The sequence below is a fragment of the Meriones unguiculatus genome, chromosome 1 (assembly GCF_030254825.1).
Source record: "Meriones unguiculatus strain TT.TT164.6M chromosome 1, Bangor_MerUng_6.1, whole genome shotgun sequence".
NCBI classification, from domain to species: Eukaryota; Metazoa; Chordata; class Mammalia; order Rodentia; family Muridae; genus Meriones; species Meriones unguiculatus.
Window position 1 is genome coordinate 144,105,238 of NC_083349.1, and position 20,268 is coordinate 144,125,505.

The 20,268-nt window shown below is 54.6% G+C and overlaps 2 protein-coding genes and 1 long non-coding RNA gene across 11 annotated transcripts in view; 1 reads left to right on the forward strand and 2 right to left on the reverse strand.

Annotated features, from left to right (window-relative positions):
• Positions 1–445: 445 nt before the first annotated feature.
• Positions 446–1,404, reverse strand: Inafm1 (InaF motif containing 1). The gene has a single exon (XM_021657689.2). It carries the CDS (start codon positions 1,393–1,395, stop codon positions 1,009–1,011), a length of 387 nt encoding a protein of 128 aa, XP_021513364.1. The 5' UTR covers positions 1,396–1,404; the 3' UTR covers positions 446–1,008.
• Positions 1,405–1,872: 468 nt separating this feature from the next.
• Ccdc9 (coiled-coil domain containing 9) overlaps positions 1,873–20,268 on the reverse strand; it is a 35,920-nt gene continuing 17,524 nt past the window's right edge. Inside the window, exons 1-15 of one of the 9 annotated variants that reach the window (XM_060368054.1) lie at positions 14,880–14,964; positions 12,862–12,913; positions 12,638–12,742; positions 11,178–11,276; positions 10,783–11,031; positions 8,955–9,038; positions 8,698–8,871; positions 6,281–6,462; positions 4,656–4,702; positions 4,423–4,558; positions 4,114–4,207; positions 3,617–4,040; positions 3,217–3,309; positions 2,476–2,534; positions 1,873–2,010 (exon numbers count right to left, since the gene is read on the reverse strand). In XM_060368054.1, coding sequence (XP_060224037.1) covers positions 1,993–2,010; positions 2,476–2,534; positions 3,217–3,309; positions 3,617–4,040; positions 4,114–4,207; positions 4,423–4,558; positions 4,656–4,702; positions 6,281–6,462; positions 8,698–8,871; positions 8,955–9,038; positions 10,783–11,031; positions 11,178–11,276; positions 12,638–12,742; positions 12,862–12,867 — 1,770 coding nt within the window. In that variant the 5' untranslated portion in view covers positions 12,868–12,913; positions 14,880–14,964 and the 3' untranslated portion in view covers positions 1,873–1,992. Of the gene's footprint in view, positions 2,011–2,101; positions 2,535–3,216; positions 3,310–3,616; positions 4,041–4,113; positions 4,208–4,422; positions 4,559–4,655; positions 4,703–6,280; positions 6,463–8,697; positions 8,872–8,954; positions 9,039–10,782; positions 11,032–11,177; positions 11,277–12,590; positions 12,743–12,861; positions 12,914–14,165; positions 14,308–14,879; positions 14,965–20,268 lie in introns of those variants that run through there. The other 8 variants (XM_060368049.1, XM_060368025.1, XM_060368016.1 and 5 more) reach the window with 8 other exon arrangements.
• On the forward strand, positions 15,009–20,262 carry LOC132648025 (uncharacterized). The gene is made up of 3 exons (XR_009586381.1): positions 15,009–15,182; positions 17,276–17,468; positions 19,966–20,262. It is a non-coding gene; the product is annotated as an uncharacterized LOC132648025 (long non-coding RNA).

Below are 20,268 nucleotides of genomic sequence, written 5' to 3' on the forward strand. Positions count from 1 at the left end.
CCTCCCTAGGCGGGGATGAGGGAGGAGTACAAGCAGTGATTCTGAAAGGGTTGAAGGATAAAGTGGAGGCAGGGTGCGCAGAGCAACGTTGTTCTCGGGTGTGGAGCTGGTTTAATTCTCTCAGCAGCACTTGGCTATCTTTATTTTACAAGAGCAGAGAGTTTCAGTACACGGCCGGGCGTCACCGTGTGGGGGATGCTGGTGGGACAGACGGGAACCAGCAGGACAGATGCCACACTCCCTTCTGACCGAGGCCGACCTCGGGGTCCTGCTGCTGGGCCGCCCGCCCGGGGGAAGGAAGGCCGCGCAGGAAAAGCCCTTCTTGCAGCAGGGTGTCCCAGGCCTGCCCGGGCTGCAGTCACGGGTAAGGGAAAATGGACTCAATCGCATGACTGTACCAGAAGCTTCATATTCTCAGCGTGACACCAACAGCAGCGCAGACCAGTTTTGTTTTTTGATTCAACTTTATACTCTACACATCCCAAAACAGCAAATTTGTCCCGTCACCATCTGAACCTGGGGTCCATCTCTCTGTCCCCAGGAATGAAGAAGCTACGGCATCACTGGCAAGGGCATGAGTAACAGCCTCGGCCCTGCGACTGTAAACTACACCCCGGGCAGCTCCCAGCACGCGCCACTGTCTCCGCCGCTATTCCGGGAGCCCACGACACCCCGAAAACTGCTAAGGCCTTTACAGTATCTGACCTTCAACGGCCCTGAAAAACTGGCGGGTCGTTTCTCCCCACTCCAACTCAAAGATTACAAAGCGGGCAATAGAAAAGCCTCTAAGGCCTGGCGGCCACAGGGTTGGAAGACAGCAGCACGCCGAGGACGACCACAGACCAGGTGGGCGCAGCCGAGGCTGGAGACGAGCGCGGAGTCCCGGGGAGAAGCGGTGTGGGGTGAGGTTGGGCAGGATCAGGACCACGGCCAGAGGAGAGGCGCCGCGCGGAGCGAGGCTCGCAGGTGCGGACAGATGGGCGCAGGCCAAGGCGGGAGCGGGTCAGCCTATCCGGGAGCTCGGCGCACGGTCTCCGCTGTCGGCCCAGGAGCCGGGTGGCGGCTGTGGCGGCGGCTCCGTGGCAGTCCGGGCTGCGGTCGCGACCCACCCGAGGCCCCGAGCAGGCAGGACAAGGCCGGAGGCGGGGCGGGCGGCGCCGCTCGAGCACACGGAGCGGCCGGCGCGCTGGGCAGAGGGTCGGCGGGGCCCGCGGGCGGCCGTGTGGGGACCCAAATGAGCCCGTAGTACACGGCGAGCAGCACGGCGGCCAAGGACACGCACAGGAAGTAGGCGCAGACCGGGGCAAGGCGCAGCCATCGGCCGCGGGGGCCCTCGCTCAGCCCGGCAGCGCCGGGACTCTCGCCACCGCCGCCCACGCAGCTCGAGCCCCGCATCGCGCTGCCCTCTGCGCCGCGCCGGACCCGCCCCCATCCCGTGACTGCCCCACGGAGCCGGGCCCCGCCCTAGGCCGCCACGCAAGCCACGCTCCTCCCAGGAGCCACGCCTCCTCCATCAGACTGTCCCTCCTGGCCCCAAGTCACCGGCCCCATCCCCACCCCAACCGCCCGCCAAACCCCCGCATCCTAGGCTCGCCCCCGGCCAACCACCATCAAGAAGCCTTAGCCACACCCCCAGCAGCCACACCCCTCGCTCTCCCCCTGCCCTCGCTGGGTCAGGTTCTCAGCCTCGGACTCTTGTCCACCGCCTTGCGCCTCTGCGAGCTGGGCGGACCCCTCTCTTCCTCCACGGGCTGCGGCTCCGCACACTAGCCACCCCTGGCTGCCGGGGGCCAGGCTCCCCGCACGTTAGCGCGCCGGCCCCGCCCCTCTCCGCCTCACGCCCCTCCCCTCGCCGGCCCCTTCCCCAGGAACTCCGCACCAGCCTTCACCTCTCCCGTTCCCTGGAGCCGAAGGATCCAGGGAGGGCTGCAGGGAGGAGAGCGGCAGCCTGGGAGGCAAGCAGGTGCGCTGCCGCCCCTCCCAGCAGCGTCTTCAGGATAGCGGGACGGCCTGCGGGGTGGGAGGGGAGGGGTCAGGATGGCGAGGAACACCCGCGTCCCGCCTCTTCCGCCACAGCAAAGTCCGCCAAGCACAGCAGCCCAGCCAGTCCCGCAGCAGCACAGTTCAAAGGTTGGCGGGAATACGCGTTTAATTCAAGTCCTCGAGAGAGCCTGGGGCAGGCTCCTGCACAGCCGGGCCTTGCAGGGCCTGGCTCGGAGGCCTCGGGCAGACGGCTACAGCCCTCTTGGGGTTTCCCAGACCCCAGTCTTCTGGGAATTTAGAAGACTCCCCGGAGCCTGTCGCTAATCTGTCCCCTCCCCCACTACGTGTAACCCTGTCCTGGCCAGAGTGTGACAGAAGCAGAAGAGCGAGGCGGCTGAAGGTTAGTGCAGAGCGCAAGGCCCCGGTCAGCTGGCACTGTCAGCGGTCAGCCCCCGGCGGCGGAGCGGCCGCCACCACCTTGCAGAAACGCACCCTCTGGAAGTCTGTGATCTCCGCCGTCTCCTGGCCCTCGGGGCCCACCTCTGAGGAGACTAAATGAATAAATAAATGAATAAATGAATGAATGAATGTACATGGAAGACCAGCCTCCCAACCCGCCCTGTCCCTCACCCTAGTCAAACCGGCTGCAGCTTGGCCTGACTCAGCCCTCAGGAGGCTCTTGAAGCAGTGCCCCTTCCAATCTAGCCCACTGAGAAGTGCCGTGTAATAAGATCACCCTCCAGGACCCCAAACTGTCCTGTCTGGCCCCGCCCCTCGGGCTCCACCCGCACCACTCATTTGGCAGGCACTGCCACACTCTGGATCCAAAATTCCACTCGGGACTGCCCTACAATGCTAGGCCTGCCCTCGGGTGAGCCTGACAGCTGGCTCCATTCATTCATCAGTCCTGACCTTGTAACCATGTTCGCTTTTACCAGGTCCCTAACCAGAATTGAGTTTCAAACTCAAGATCCTACTGCTTCAGCCTCTTCCTGCTGTGAACATTCAGATTCCGAATCCCACTTTCAGCACCTGCCCTGGTCCAGCATTACAACTCCTATCACCCCTTGCACCGACAAGGCCTGACTCCTGGCCCACAGAGCACAGCACCTGATAACCTCATGCCCTGTTCCCCCTACCCACTCACATGCCCCACCCAGTTTCTGTCCCGATCCCTCCCCTCCCCGGGGAAGGCAAGCAGGCCGCCCACCTCCACCATCCCATGCACCCCACCTGGAGATGCCTCAGGCCCCTCTTCTTCAGACTTCGGGGTTTCTGCCAAGCTGGGCCCACTCTCCAAGGAGGCAAGGACTGGCTGGTCACCTCCTGGAGAAGGGGAGGCTCAGTCAAGCCCCTCCTTTTCCAAACATCTCCCCATCTGGGGGAGCCAGGGGGCTCAAGGACACAGTGGGGTGGGTGTCATTAAGGAAGTGAACTTTTTATTGGCGAGAGGCTCTGAACCAGCAAGAGCAGGCTCTGGAAATTGGGCTGAGGGCATGGAGTAGGCACCAACTGCCCTTCCCTGCAACAGGGGTTGAGAGGGAGGTGTGGGCACAGCCACACCCTTACACACACACACAAACACACAGTGCACGCAGCCAGTTTCAAGCATTCCCAAAAGGCCAGGCCTCACCCGAAGAGTGGGCACCAGGCGAGTGGACAATGCTGGGAGAATTCAGTTCCATCTCCTCACCCCAGTCGGACACAGGCTGATGGTCCCCAGTGGGTGAGAAGGGGCTGGGAGGTTCAACAGGGGCTGGGGACAGCGACTCCTGGGGCCTGGCAGGCACAGGGTCCGCCTGCTCACAAGTAGGCTTCTCCTCAGGCTCAGCCTCAGACTGGTGATCAGGAACAGCTGCTGCTTCCTGGTCTTTGGGACCCTCTTCCTCCTCAGACTCCTCTTCTTCCTCCTCAGTGACGTCTTCACTCACATCCTCCCATTCGTCATCCTCCTCCTCATCTTCCCCCTCTTCTTCTCCCTCCTCCTTCTCCCCCTCATCTTCCTCCCCATCCTCCTCAGGAGGCCGATGGACTGGGGCTGGAGTCTCAGGAAGCTGCTGGGAAGAAAGGCAGATCAGGAAAAGGCTTGGAATCTGACACACACAAAACCACACACCTGCTCTGCCTTACCTGCGTGGCTGTCTCCTCCAACGATATGGACTGAGAGGACTCAGGGGCTGAGGATGAAGCTTCCTCTTTTGTCTCCCAGCGATTATCATGATCACTGGAGTAGACAGAGCACAGGGTAAGGCCTGGGTGAAGGATGGGATGGACTTCTCCTCAGAGAGCATCTGGCATGCTGCACTGAGGGCAAAGGGGATAGCAGACATAAACAGAGCCAAGACAGATCAGCGTGCCTTCACACTTAAGCCAGAGAGAAGGACTCCACACACCCAAACCCTCTGAAGAAGGGAATGTTCCAAGGGAGGGGCACCCCACCTATAGGCACGAGGGGCCACCTTGGCCTGGGGTCGGCTGTTCTTTCTCCTCCTGCGGCTGTTGACTTCTGCTTTGTGCTCAGAGAGGAACTCTCCAAAAGTGGGGGGCTTAGGGGGCCTGGCCCAAGCTTGGTCATCTACAACAGAAACCCAGATCCAAGGATTTAGGGGAGGGGGACACCGCACATACCACATTTGAACCCACTGCCTAACCCTTTCCAAGATAGCACTCACTGTAACGGTGGGACAGTTCCTGGGTAGAAGCTGGGCCATCCTTGAACCTAGCAAGAGAACAGAGTGAGTGATAGCTGAGGGAACTAGGGAAAGGACGGAGAAAACAGGGAGACAGGGAGGCAGGGCCAGATCAAACCAAAGCAGCACCATGGAGCTGGTCAGAATGGGGTCAAGATGGAAAGATGGATGAGAGCTGACTTAGCTTCCTAGTGGCAAACCCAGACAAAGATACAGGGTGTGGTCCCTGAAATAAAAACACAGAGGTTGGAGACGCTCTCCTCCGCTGACCTCTGCACCCTGTGCGTCTGCCACGCCAAGACAGGTAAGTCTCTCAGCCTGGCTGCTCTCAGCCCGCCTTCCAGAATGAACACGTTCCAGGAGTGCTCAAACAGAGCAAGGGCAGAACCGTGGGCCAGGCACAGGATCCTAGAACTGCAAGGTGCAGCCAGGAGAAACAAGGGCTGTCCTTGACACTAGCAAATTCAAGGCCAACTTTGGCTACATGAGGCCTGTCTCAAAGAATCAAAGTAAGAACAATCATCACTCTGTCACTTCAATCTACAGACAAGCAGGTTCAGAGTCCGGCCTGGGGTCAGCAGCTGTAGGATTTTTCCATCCCTTAACCTTTGCTGGCTACACTTTCTCAAACATCTGTGATGCTCATTTACAGGAAGGTACAGAGCCAGGGAGACCCACAGTCTTGGGCTAACCTAGGCCAACATCCCAGCAGGTATGTGAACACAGGACAAAGCTTTTCATATATAAGCTAGGCACTCTGCTGGGCCAAGGCTGCAGGATGCTTAATTCTATGCCCACTTGAGCTGCACTGCCCTCTAATCGCAGCACTGAGGCTGCGGCCGGGCAGCAAGGAAGCTCAGCAGGTAAAGGTGACTGTCACTAATCCCCAGACCACACAGTGGACTTTCTCCGTGAGCTGCTTCTGTGCTCACTGCTCTATCTCACTCAGCAAAAACATATGCCGGCTGTGGTAGCTCACGCCTTTAATTCCAGGCAGTCTGATCTCTGTGAGTCCAGGACAGCTAGGGCTACACAGGAACCCTGTCTCGAAAGTCAGAACAAGCAAACAACAACAGGGGCCGAGGCAGGGAGACTGAGGTCAAAGCCAGCCTAGGTAACACACTGTCTCAAGAAGTAAAAAGGCGAAAGGACAGAAGACCTGGTTCAGCCAGCTCTGGCTACTCTTCCCAAGGACCCCCGTTCATCTCCCAGTGTCTACATAGTAGCTCACAATCCTCTGTAGCTCCAGTTTCAGGGGATCTGTAGCCTCCATGGGCACCAGACATGCACTCAGTGAACAAACACACATGCAGATAAGACACTCATACACATAAAATTTTAAACAAATTTAAAGGTAGGGAATGGGGACTATAGAGATGGCTCATTGGTAGAGCACCTGTCTAGAATCCTCCAGTAAGAGGGTGTGGGCCTAGCTCAGCAGTGTAGCACTTACAGCATGCCAGAGGCCATAGGTTCAAGCCCCAGTAGCAAAGGGAGAAGAAGGCAGGCTTCCATATGCCACGGAGACATGCAAGCTATAGCAAATATCACCATTAGGACAAGAAAATGGCTGGAGACAAGAAGCCGCAGGAAGACAACCGACTCACATGCCGTCCGTCTTCTCGGCATCCCACTCCCGCCGCCACTGGCCGGTGGGCTTGCGGTGTCTCTGCAGGCGCTCTTGGTCGATCTTCTCCCTCTCCTGCTTCCAGCGCAGGTACTCTGACCGCTCCCGGCCCGTCATGGATATGGTCATGTCGCCCCCACTGCCCAGGCCAGCCCGGCGGCCCTGCAGGCACCACAGACAATCAGGCTCTGGCTCTCCTCCACAGCCCTCCCCCAGACACAGAACCACTGTTCAGGGATCACAGGATAAAGCTGACAGGCAGCAAGCGAGTATGTGGCTAGAGCAGCTTCCTCTGAGAGCATCCACCTCGTTTATTTCTGGCTTCACACAGGGTCTCACATAGGCCAGGGTAGCTGCCTCAGACTCACTATAGAGCCAAGGATGGCCTTAAACCCCTTGTGCTGGCAAGTTTTATGTCAACTTGACAATAGCTAGAGTTGTCTGGAAAGAGGGAACCTCAGCTGAGGAAAAGCCCACATCAGATTGGCCTGCCTCTACCTGCCAAGTGCTAGATCTCATCTTTCCAGATTAAACGTTCTATTCTTTTTTCCCCATCTGTGTTGTGCGGTGTTTGTACATGCACATGAGAGACAGAGGCGTGTCCTGCTCTGTCACCTCCAGCTTGCTCCCTTGAAGCAGGGTCTCTCAGATCCTGGCAACTCTGGCCTAGGCTAGCAGCCAGCAAGTCCCAGCGCTCTTCCTTTCTCCAACCCTAGGCATGCTTGGAGCCACATTCAACCTTTTTCCACCTGAGCGCTAGGGATTCAGACCAGATCCTAATGCTGACAGCAAGCACTGGCCTCTCTCTCCAGCTCTCCTTTCCTAAAGATCTATCTTGACGATTTTCCTGTACCTGCCACAGTATGTGTCTGTGCATATTTGCCATGTGTGTGCGGGTACCCCAGAGGCCAGAAGAGGGTGCCAGGTGCTTTGGCGATAGTTACAAGCACTCATGATTGTCCTGCATGGGTGCTCTGGAAGAGCATGCAGCACTGTTTGTCTGTTTTTGTTTTCCTTTGTTTTTTGAGATAGGGTTTCTCTGTGTAGCCCTGGCTGTCCTAGAGCTCACCCTGCAGTCCAGGCTGGCCATGAAGTCATAGAGATCCACCCTCCTCTGCCTCCCCAGGGGTGGGGTCAAAGGTGTGCACTAGAGTGCCTGGCAACACTCAGCACCCTAAGCGCTGAACCAGCTCTCCAGCTCTCTCCTCATCTATGCCTGGCATCACCCAGCACCCTAACCGCCGAACCAGCTCTCCAGCTCTCTCTTCATCTATGCCTGGCGTCACCCAGCACCCTAACCACTGAACCAGCTCTCCAGCTCTCTCCTCATCTATGCCTGGCAACATTCAGCACCCTAACCGCTGAACCAACTCTCCAGTTCTCTCCTCATCTATGCCTGGCAACACTCAGCACCCTAAGCGCTGAACCAGCTCTCCAGCTCTCTCATCTATGCCTGGCGTCACCCAGCACCCTAAGCGCTGAACCAACTCTCCAGCTCTCTCCTCATCTATGCCTGGCAACACTCAGCACCCTAAGCGCTGAACCAGCTCTCCAGCTCTCTCCTCATCTTTTTGTTTTGCTTTTCAAGACAGGGTTTCACCGCTGTGTAGATTACGCTTGCCTTGAACTCAGCTGCCTCTGCCTCCCTGAGTGCTGGGCTTAAAGGCATGCAATGCCAAGCCCAGCTTCCTCATCTTTCTTAAGAAACATCTCTGACCCCTCCTCACCTTTTGGGGTAGTGACATTTTGTAATACCCAGCCTATAATTAGACTTTAATTACCCATTCGGTTCCCACTGGGATAAACTACAACTCTGTCTAGGAACTATTTTCCCTGGCCAGTAATCCCAGCACTGGGGAGGCTGAAACAGGAGGATCAAGAGTTCCAGGACATAGAAATCTCAGATGGCTCAGATGGCAAGATTTCCAAGCCTGCCTGGCAACTGATTAAAAATCCTCCATAGGGGTTAAAGCTTACTGGTAGTTTGAACAGCATGTGTAAGACCCTGGGTTGTACACCAGCAAGGCAAAAAGAAAAAGGAAAAAAAAGTTTGAATGAATCCTTAACAAAGGAAACACTGGTGGCAGGCACAGCGGTGCATGGCTTTAGACCCAGCACTCAGGGGAGAGGCAGGCGATCTCTATGCTACTCTTAAAGCTGGAGCTCCATGTAAAATGGACTGGCCTTAAGTTCCAAATCACCGGGGCTAGAGAGTGAGACCCTACTTCAAAAGCAAAACAGAAAACCCTGGCCAAGCATGGCGGTCATTCCAAACAAGCCTGAGCCCCCACCCATCAAACCCCATAGCAAGAGAGCAACACCTGGTCTGTCCATCGCGCCAGCCCAAAGCACAGCTCTTGAGAAGCCCGACCGGCCACAGGGAGATCCAGCACCCACCTGGCGTTCATGTTCCAAACCAGAACGCACCCGCTCAAAGTCGGAACCTCCCCAGTTGCGACCATGCCGGCGGCTGCCCTCCCTGCGGTCCCTCTCAGGCTCCTCCAGCAGTCCGCTCCGACGTCGGGGGTCATCCAGGAAGTTTCGCACTGGGTTGGGCTCCAGCACCCCTTCCTGCAGCAGAAGGGCTGGCAGGTGGGCGGGCTGGGAGGCACTGGGGTATCTGCCACTCAGCCCCCCAGGCGCCCGGTGCTGACCCGCTGGTTGCGCTCATACTCTGCGATCTTCTCCATCTCCTCATTCATCTTCTCGATGTTCTGTCTCCGCCGTTCCTCCCACTCCTGGGGGACAAGACAGCACACGGCTGTCAGAAAGAACTACACAACCCAACCGGCTATGCACAAGACACACGGATCCCAAATTCTCCAAGGACGGGAAGGTCATGAGGCGCAACTGGCCTGAACTCACCCAGATGCTGGGGACCCTGATGTACCACAGCCACCACAGAAATAGTGCATCAAGGTGGCGACTTGGCAACTTAACTGCCTGTAGCACTAACGAGAGATTACAACACCCACTGGAGGGGGCGCTCCTCCCCAGCCTGCACTGCTGGGGCACGACTAATTCTTCCCAACAAAAAGATAAGGAAATGTGTTTCCTTGACTTTGTCAGTGTCCCAGGGTCCACCTTTTGAACAATCCTAGGGGTGAGCAGGCCTTGGCCTCCTGATCCACACTACTTACTGGCTGAACACATGAGAGAACCAAACCCTGACTCTACTGAGGTCATCCCATCTGGGGTCCAGGCGTGTCTATGGGCACACACGCATGTTCACGTGTGTGTGGAGGCCAGAGGGACAACTCTGAGTGCTTTCCTCATTTTTCTTCTTCTCCGCAGCTTCAGCAGGCCTGAAACCCACTAGCAGACATCTGCTTGCCTTCCTCTGCTAGAAAGGTGTGCACAACACCAGGCCCATCTGCCCTTCTTCAAACAGCCTCTCACTGGCATGGAGCTCGCCATGTACGCTAGGATGGCTGACCATGGCACCTAAGGTCCCCCTGTCTCCACTCCAACCTCTAGGGAACAGATTACAAGCCTGAACTACCACACTCATCTCTTCTGTGGGCTCTGGGGACCGAACTCCGGCCTCAAGCACTGTAGTGACCGAGTTCTCTCTTGGACTTGCAGGCCCCACTGCAGCAGCTCAGCAAACCCTAACCGCCCATTTCTGGCATTTGCCAAGTGCCTGCCCTGAGGCACAATGCCTGACAGCAGAGAATGTTTACAACAACGCCGTTTGGGTCTAATCAGCTTTTCCTAGAAAAGCAAGAATCTTAATGCCCAGAAAGAAAGCAACCTCACCAGGGCAGAGAGTCACAGAACTGGCTTGGACCCAAGTCCATCCAAAACTGTGAGCCATCGCCCAAGCCCTTGCCCAATGGGGAGTAGAGCAGTCACAGGGAGGCCACTATTCCCAACATGGATCTGAGCACACAGACAGCGTGAGCACAAAGCAGATGCTGCACACGAAACAGGCAAGAGCAGGAAGTCAGATTGGAACCTAAGAAGACGCAGAGCACTGGTCAGGAGTGGAAGAAGAGACGCCCTGAGAGGGACAGCTGGAGGGGATAGAGACACAAAGACAGAAGATTAGGGAGGAGCCCATCCAAGCAATAGAGAAAAGGCAAAGGGAAAGAAATGAACTAGCTAGACACAGCAGGGCAGACCTGTTTTCCCAGCCACAGAGGAGGCTGAGCAGGACACCAAGTTCAGGGCCAGCCTGAGCAACCTAATGAGATGAGATGAGATGAGATGAGATGAGATGAGATGAGATGAGATCCTGTTTCCAAATAAGAGCTGAGGGCTGCAGATGTAGTTCAATGATAAAGCTGAGAGCTGGGGATGTAGCTGAATGATAAAGCTGAGGATGTAGTTCAATGATAAAGCACTCATCTAAGGCCACAGGTTTAATCCAAGGCCAGAAAAATTAATGGATGAATGGATGGATGGATGGATAGATGGAGTGAGTGAAAACCAGGGAAACGAAAATCTTGGTTTATACATCATGGCCTGCTCGGTGCCTACCTTGGACTTGCGATAAGAAGTTGAGTTGTCTCCTGCCCCTAAGAGATGAGGGGATCCCCGGCCCCGGCCCCTCCGGCCCTGGCCCCCAGTTCCCCCTCGAAGCTGCTCCCCGGCACCATCCTCCCGGCCTCGGGATGTCCGGCCTATGCCTGCCCGGCCTCCCTGCTGGGGGTGGGTCCGGCCCCCCCTGCTGGTCCCTGGGGGCCGGGAGGTCCCAGCAGTCCTCCGAGAGGGACCCAGGCTCTTCTCCTGAAAGGGGGAGGAAGGAGAAATCAATCAAAGTCGAGGCAGAGTGGGGCATCCTAGGCTAAGAGGCAGCTGACAGGTTTGTGTCCCAGGCCTCAGCCCTCTACCCCCTCAGTATCTTGAGAATTCAGACATGCTGGGCTTTCCACCTCCACTGCCACAGTGTCCTTCTCCATGGAACGGCTCTTCCGGGGGGCTGTCACTGCCACCCCCTCCAGCTCGGCTTTTTTCCGGTCCTCCTCAATCTCCTAGAGCAAATATCCAGGGAAACAGACTGTTAGAGCTCCTGTCCAACAGCTGGAGTCCCACAGTTCCTCTACATTCTCCCTGCACCCCAACTCAGGCTTCTCTCCAGAGCTTTAGACACTGGTCACAGCCTCTTCCGTCAAACCCTGCCATTTTGTTCTGCTCCAAAGCCCTCCTTTGAGTAACGCCACCTGGAAGAGCCAAACGCTTCCCTACCACCACAGAACCAATAGTGGGGGCCTTCCTGCTACTCCCCGGGGCTCAGACCTGTCCCAGGGCTTTTGTACCAGCTGCTCACCGGCTAGGGTGAGTTCCTTAGCCCTGTGACTCCTCCAGGTTTCAAATGTCTCACGTCTACCTGCTGCTCTCTCTGATCTCATCCACAGCTTGGTAAAGCATGGGATATCAGTTGGCTACATTATCTTATCCCCCCTCCCAGCCTACGGTGCTGCCTGGCACACATTCAAACCCAGGCTTTTTGTTTTGGTTTTTATATGAACGAAGGCATGGAGAATGAGTCAATGAGGGCCACCCTCCTCCAGGTCCTTCTCAGAGACAGCCCACCACCTCCTCTTGAGCCCTGCGCCTCCCTCCCTCCTCTTCCCACTCTAGCCCCAACCGCCCTTGGTCACTGAGCCTCTTTCACAGCCTAGCCCTGAGCCAGACCTGTCCTTTCCCACTAGGGACCCTGTTCTAGTTTTCTTCTTCCTATCTGGACTCCCACCCACCACCACACAGTTTAGGAAGTCCTAGAAAGAACTAATCTCCCCAGTCCTCACTCCCATTCAAAGCTATCCATGACTCCCTAGTGCCCTTAGGCCTTCTCTAACCTACACGGCTGGCCCTGATGACCTCGTTTCTCCACTAACTGACTTACATACAAACTTCTCTTGCATACAAACATTTGCCCAAACTGATCCCCTCGTGTGAAACATAACTCATTCCTTTCCAATTCCTATCCTAATACCTAGGCACCCTTCAGTTCTCAGAATCTCCTCTACCAGAAAGTCCTCCCTAATGCCCTCAGGCTGGACCCCCTCCCTCCCCCCAGCCCTGTCTGATCTGTGCCATCAAGGAGGGAAACTATGTCCCAAACTGGACTGTGCCCTAACAACAGCTCTGGAGAGTATGTTCCCAGCACCACTCAAGCTGAAGCTCAGCCTCTGAAGACTTCAGTGAGCAGAGGATGAATAAATGAATGAATGAATGAATGATGGGATGGAGGAAGGGAGGCCAGGCTAAGACCTTTGGCTTTCATCCTGTGAGTGAAGAGGAAACATGAGAAAAACTTGAAGGGAGAGGTGGGAAAAACTCACTGAGGGAAGGAGAGGGGGTGGGGTCTCCCAGGGCAGGGCTAGGGCACCTGGTAGCGCCGGATAAGGGCCTCATTCTTCCGACGAAGAGCCTCGATCCTCTTGTCCAACTCAGCGTCCTTTTCCTCCTTTGATTTCAAATCTAGTGTGGTAGCCTGCAGTGGGGTAGCAGTTAAAGAAAGGGTGGCAAAAACTCTTCCTGCCACAAGGGCATTTTGAGGGTCTGGTCTCTGTAGCCTACCCTCCCACCCCACTCCTCCACTTTCTAGCTCACCATCATTGGCTGTGATCTCCCTCACAGAAAACAAATGTAGCACTGGAGGTTCCTGAGGACAGAAAGAACAGTATGTTAAGACCAACAGCACTTTGAAATGCTGGCTCCTCTCCTTTACTGAGGGTCCTGAAAACACAGACGCACAGAAAAATATACTTGTGTTTCATCAAGAATTCTCACATATTAGCTGCGCCTCTTTCTGCAAAAAATACAAACTCTTCCCTTCAGTTTTAGTCCCACCAAAGCAATTTAGAACCACCTTGGGAAAATTCTGACCCTTTTCCTGTACCTAATACTAATTCCTCCAATTCCTCCAGGCTCCATTTCCTATGATAATTTAACCAGGACCTGGATCTCAGAAGGCACAACCCTTCCTTCCAACCAGCAAAAGTAACTTCTAGTGGGCCAAAAGGATGGATCCTGGGGTGCTCGCTGCCAAGCCTGAGAACCTGAGTTCATTCCACAAAGTAGGAGAGCACTCCCACCAGCTGTCCACTCACCTCCGTGTGGTCACACACATACATGCAGAAAACAAATAAAACACAATGAAACACAGCTCCAACTCTCAAAGAACTTCATTCCATGGCTCCCCTAAAACTGATTCAGCCCAGCCCCCAGCACCCTGAAAAGGCACTTATCATCTCCCACCAAGCCGGAAAAGATTCCGCAAGCAGGCCCCAGATCCACTCCAGGGGGCTCCCTGCGCTAAATTTGACCTTCATAATGATACTTAGGAAGCCAGAACTGCTACAGTAGCTATAAAACAAAACTGCTAGCCACAACCGCACCCCTGACCTCTAAAAACTTCCCTGGAGCCGCCCCTGACCAGGGTGGAACTTCAGGCCCCTCCTTTCCCACCAGACTCCTGGCCTCGCCCACAGGAAAAAAAAAAAATCACACAATCTGGCTCCGCCTTCAATTTAACCAGCCCGTCCTAGGACCCCCCACCCCCACGTGCCGGGAAACCTTCTACCCCGCCTCTCAGCCTCGCCCCTCCTCCTGCTTTCCTGATCACGTTCTGCTGCACTTCCGGCTAGGGAAAAACTTTCTGGTCCCACCCCCGCCATTCTCCACCTGCAGCATCCTAGCCCCACCCTCAACACCCCTCAACACGTGTAAGGCCCACCTCCATCCAGTACCAGCCGACCTCTGGACCCACCCTAGCTTCTAGGCAATGATCAGGACCCCACCTCCAGAAGCAAGAAACTTTCCTTCCTGGCCCAGGGAGTCTCCATCCCGAAGCCCAGGCCCACCCGCTACTCTAAGCACGCCCCAGCGCAGCCATCAACGCCCAAAACACGCACCCTACTAAGGGCACCATCCTGGCTCCGCCCCCAGCATGTTGTCCACACTCGGCGTAACGCCACAGTTCAGTCGCAAGCTGTTCACCCGAAGCCCAGACCTTGCCCTTTTCCCCACGCCCCTTAAAACTTTAGCTCGTCTGCTGCGACCCCGTGGATCTCCCCACAGCCTAGACCCCTAACCCTTAGGGGCCCTCACAACACTCCAGCCCCGCCCCCAGATGACTCCGCCCACCGCCCTCCATCCCGCCCCGCGCCGCCTCGGACACACCCCCAGCGCGCCCGCCCATCGCCCAAACCCCACCCCTTACGCCCCCCAATACTCTGGTCCCGCCCCCAGTTTCTCCTGACAACGCCCAGGCTCCGCCCAGTGTCCCCGCCCCACGACACTTGGTGCCGCCCCCGGCGTCTCCGCCCAACGCCCTGGGCCTGCCCCTTCGCGCTCCAGGCAGGCCTCTGGCCCCGCCCAGACCCCGCCCCCAGCCCCGCCCTGGCCTCTCCGCCAGCCAGAGTCGGGACCCGCCCACACGCTCCCAGCCCACCCCACAGCGCCCCTCCGGTGACCCAAGTGGGCGCCGCGTCCCCGCCTCCCTCCGAGTACCCAGACCCCGCCCCCGCCGACGGCTCGCCTCCCCGCCCGCGCGCTCCCGCTCCCCTCACGTGAGCCGGCAGGCCCCGCCCTCCCCGGGCGCGCTCCCGGCCCCCTCCCCCGGTCACCTGTCCCGGAGACCCCGCGGCGTCTGCGACTCCGGCTCCGTCCGCCTCCGCGTCCGCAGCTCCCGGGCCTCTCTCGTCACTTCCGTCCCGCAAACACGTGAAAAGAGGAAATAAAGTGGGCTACTTCCGGTCCCGGCAGCCGATTTCCGGGTGGCTTAAAGGGACCGCGCCCCCGCAGGCTCCGCAGAATGTGGCGGAAGCGTGTTTCTTCCGCCGGGCCCCGGGAAGTGCGAATGTGGCCGTCAGTCTCGGGACTCTCTCTGGCTCAGTTTTTCCACCCCGCGCCACTTGTGCCCGATGTTAGTAAGTAAAAGCCAGACGTCGTACTAAACTGGCTTCATCACCTCTTCTTGCCAATGAAACCTTAACTTCAGAAACTAATTCGTAAACATACATTTAAGCCTGGCCTTTAATACCAGCATCTGGGAAGCAGAGGCAGGCCGGTCTCTAGTTCGGGCCCAGCCTAGTCTACAAAGCGAGTTCAGGACTTCCAGGGCTACACAGAGAAACCCCGTCTTGAAAAACAAATTGTGTGTGTGTGTTAGAAAACAGCTATTTCATGAAAACTGGGGGTCCTGGCACATTTAAGAGGAGACTGAGGCAGGAGGATTGCCTTAAGGTCAAGAACAGCATGATATATTTACAGTTCCAGCCCAGCCAGGACCCTGCCTCAAAAGTAAAACAATAAAAAGCCGGGCAGGATGGCTGAGAGGATAAAGAAGGCACTTTGCTAATTCTGATGATCTCAGCTTGATCCCCGGACTGTCAGGTGCACAAGCTTCTGTATCTGTTGAGCAACTTGCTGGCACTTGAATTATTATTAGTTTTTTTTCTTTTCTTTGTGTGTGGGTTAGCATTACTTTTCCTTTTTTTAATATTTTTTAAATAATTTTATACATTCACTTGTATCCCAGCTGTAGCCCTCTCCCTCCCTCCCTCATCTCCTCTCCCTGCCCCCTTCCGAGTTCGTGTCCTCCTCTCCTTCCGTCTGGCCCTAGCTTATCAGGTATCTTCAGGATGGTTGCAATGTCCTTATCTGTGGCCTAGCAAGGCTGCTCTGCTCCTCCCTCAGGGGGGAGGGGAAGCTCATGAGTTCATGTCAGAAACAATTCATGTCCCCCTTTCTAGGGAACCCACTTGGATACTGAGCTACCATGGGCTATGTCTGAGCAGGGGTTGTAGGTTATATCCATGCATGGTCCTTGGTTGGATAAACAGTCTCATAGAAGACCCCTGTGCCCAGATATATTTGGACCTTGTGGGGCTCCCTGTCCCCTCTAGGATATACTAATTTCTCCTTCCTTCATATGATTCCCTACACTCTGCCGAAGGTTTGGTTATGGGTCTCAGCATCTGCTTTGACACACTGCTAGGTAGAGTCTTTTAGGTGCCTTCTGTGGTAGGCTACTGTCCTGTTACTTGTTTTCTCCTATAGTTTTTTTCTTAATATTTCTGTTAAGATTGGACTGCTGATTCTCCTGCCTCAGCCACTTCAGTACCAGTGGCTATGCCCACCAAATTGGCCATCTTAAACTGCTGTGAGATATCACATCTGAGAGATGGCCACAATTTGTCTGTCTCATGGACATTAGTGTTATTTCAGTAAGCCAACGGTAGTTCACTGAAATTCAACAGAACAGTTGTGTGTGTGTGTGTGTGTGTGTGTGTGTGTGTGTTGGTAATGAAAGCAGGCTTGTGTCCTGGTTCTGTCACTTAGGTACATCCTTAGTCCCAATTTTGTTGTTTTAAATTGAAAAAAAAAAAATGCCAGCCCAGGCAGTGGTGGGGCATGCCTTTAGTCTCAGCACTCAGGAGGCTGATGCAGACTAATTTCTGGTTTACATAATGAGTCCCAGGACAACCACCGCCTCACAGTAAGACCCTATCTCAAAAAATAAACCTTAAGCTGCAGAGTGAGTTCCAGGACACCCAAGACTACACAGAGAAACCCTGTCTCAAAAAAAAAAAAATACATTCATACATATTAAAAGTATATTATTAGGCTGGAGAGACGGCTCAGTGGTTAAGAGTACTGTCTGCTCTTCCAAAGGACCAGGGTTCAATTCCCAGCACCCACATGGCAGCTCACAACTGTCTGTAACCACAAATAAAGTATTTTTAAAAAAAGTATATTTTATGTGTTTGGGTGTTTGTGTGCATGTATTTCTGTGGACCACATGAGTACCGGATCCCTTCGGAGACAAAAATACAGATGGCCCCCTGGAACTGGAGTTATGAGCAGCTGAGAGCCACCTCGTGGGTGCCGGGGCTGAACCTGGTCTCTGCAGAGCAGTTAACCGCTCCTAACCACTAAGCTAATCTACACCTTTTTTCCTTCTGTTGTTGTGTTTGAGATTAGGCGCTTTCCGTGTATCTAAGCTATCTTCAAACTCCAGGTGATGCTCCTGTCCCCGCCTCCTGAATGCTGGAATCCCAGAAGTGAACTACCCTGCCCATCCCAGTTTTTTCGTTGCTGTAATTTGGGAAAGGAGCATGCATGCCATGGCGCAGGCGTGGAGGCCAGAAGATCCTGTAGACGTCGGGGTCTAAGGATTAGACTCCCACATGGGGTCTAGGGAGCAAACTCAGGTATCAAGGTTTGGAAGCAGGCTCCTGTGCCTTCAGAGCCATCTTCCCTGCTTGTTTTGTTTTGGGGCTTGTTTTTTGCTTGTTTGCTGTTTTGTTGTTGTTTGTTTCTGAGTTAGAGCTTTGCAGGACAGCCCTGGCTGGCCTGGAACTCTGTTGTAGCCAGGCTGTCTACAAACCCATGAGCGCCATCTGCCTCTGCCTTCGGAGTGCTGGGGAGGGGCTGCCATGTCCAGCCTAAGGATTTTTTTTTTTAGTTGACACATAATTGTGCACGGTTGTGGCACACTGTAATATTTTGACACATATAAACAATGTTCAATGATCAGATCAGAGTAACTGACACAGTCTTTGCCACCTGAAACACTTGTAGCTTCCTTTTTGTTTTGTTTGAGACAGGTTTTTTTCTGTGCACCCCTGGGTGTCCTGGAACCTACTCTGTAAACCACGGTGGCCTTGAATTCAGAGAGCTGCCTGCCTCTAACTCCAGATGCTGGAACTGAAGGCATGCGCCGCCACCGCCATCACCCAGATACACTTGCCATTTCTTTGTGTCAGGGATATCCACATTTTTCTCTATCAGCTATCTGAAATATGCAGTGTTTTTATTAGTCACACACGTTTTGCAGTAAATGATCTGTTCAAAGAGCACATAGAAAGCGCATAGTGGCAGACACCTATAATCCCAGCACTTGGGAGGCAAAGGCAGGCAGACTTTTGTGAGTTCAAGGCCAGCCTGATCTACTTAGAGAGTTCTAGGCCAGCCAGGGCTACACAGTGAGACCCTGTCTAGAAGAATAAACAGGGCACGATGGCAACATGCCTGTAATCCCAGCACTTAGGCAGGCAGAGGCAGCTGGATCTGTGAGTTCAAGACCAGCCTGGTCTGTAGATAGAGTCCTAGGATAGCCAGGGATACACAGAAAAACCCTATGTCAAAGAAAAGTGAATGCCATAATTTCAATCCTCAGTCACACACACACAGAAAATCATTGTGGGAGAATTCAGTTACTTGCAGAGTTGCCCACAGGCTGAGCTGTACCAGAGCTTTGACTGGCCTTGTAAGTGCTATGCTCCGCATTTGCCAGCAGGGGGTGCTGCTGCAGTTAGAAACCACACGTTCATTCAACAAACTCTGGAAGCCTGTCACATAGTCCCAGCCAGGAGACTCTGGACTTCAAGACCAACTTTGGCTGCAAAATAAGCTCAAGGCCATCATGGGCTACATGAGACCCTGTCTCAAATATTAAAATTACAAATAGAGGCCTGGATGCCAGGCATGATGGTGCACATCTTAACCCCAGCACTCAGGAGGCAGAGGGAAGTGAATCTCCAAGTTGGAAGCCAGCCTTGTCTACAGAGTGAGTTCCAGGACAGCCAGAACTACACAGAGACCCTGCCTTTTAAAAATAAAAATTAGGGGCTGGAGAGATGGCTCAGTGGTTAAGAGCACTCCCTGCTCTTCCAAAGGACCCAGGTTCAATTCCCAGTACCCACATGGTGGCTCACAACTGTCTGTAATTCCAAGGGATCTGACACCTTCACACTTAATGCACATGAAAGTTAAATAAATAAAAAATATTAAAAAAAAATAAAAATTAAAGCCAGGACCCGTGGCTCATGCCTGTAATCCCAGCACTCAGGGAGGCAGAGGCAGGCGGATCTCTGTGAGTTCAAGGCCAGCCTGGTCTGCAAAATGAGTCCAAAACAGCCAAGGCTACACACAGAAACCCTGCCTCAAACAAATAACTAAATAGCAATAATTGGAGGAGATGGCTCAGTAAAGGGCGTGCCACAGAAGTGTGAAGCCCTGACCTCAGATCCCCCAGGGCCCTGATGGAAGGGAATACTACATCACACCAGTCCCCAAAGCCGGAGGGCAGAGACAGGTCGTCCCTGGAGCCCACCAGCCGAATGCCAGGTCTTGATCTCCTCGTGCTCACAGGCACACAAACACACACACACAGAACTTGGCCTTCACAAGTTTGATTGTAGACACACACGTGCACGAATTAAAAATAAGTAAATGTGGAAAGCACTGAGGTAGAAGAATAATCATAATTCAAGGCCAGCTTAGGCAGCGTAACAGTGAGAGCCCGTCGGTAAGCACAGAAGCTGGGAATGCTTGGAGGGGTGTTCCTGGGCCGAGAGCAAGAACTGCTCGTGTAGGGGTCCTGAGTCTGGTTCCCAGCACCTACACAAGCAGCTCAACACTGCCTGTAACTCCAGCTCCCGAGGATCCGTCCCTCTCCTGGCCACATGCACAGAAAATACACACACACACACACAGTGCTTTTCTGTAGTTTTTGTTTGTTTTTCGAGACAGGGTTTCTCCGTGTAGCCCTGGCTGTCCTGGACTCACTCTGTAGACCAGGCTGGCCTCGAACTCAGAGATCTTCCTGCCAAATGCTGGGATTAAAGGCGTGCGCCGCCCGCCACGTCCGGCTTTTAGGGAGGTTTTTTGCAAAGCATTTTAATCATTTTGTCTGTGGTTTTGCAGGCTTGTCTGCACACCATGTGTGCAGTGCCGGCAGCGGCCAAAAGAGGGCGTCATCTCCACTGGAACTCGAGTTAAAAGTGAAGCTCAGTGTGGGTCTTGGGAAACCAACCCTGAAAGGGCAGCCAGTGCGCCTACCCAAGGAGCCATCACCCCAGCCTCTACACACGTTTTTAAAATAACATTTTAATGGGCTCAGGCTATAACTAAGTGTATGAGAACTTCTCCAGGATGCGTGAAGTCCTAAACGCACACACACACGCCACCACCTACGCAGTCAGTTCAGCGGGGGCAGAGCATCTCGTA

Coding starts and splice junctions, on each gene's coding strand:
- Inafm1 (XM_021657689.2), bottom strand. CDS start 1,395: ATGCGGGGCTCGAGCTGCGTGGGCGGCGGTGGCGAGAGTCCCGGCGCT.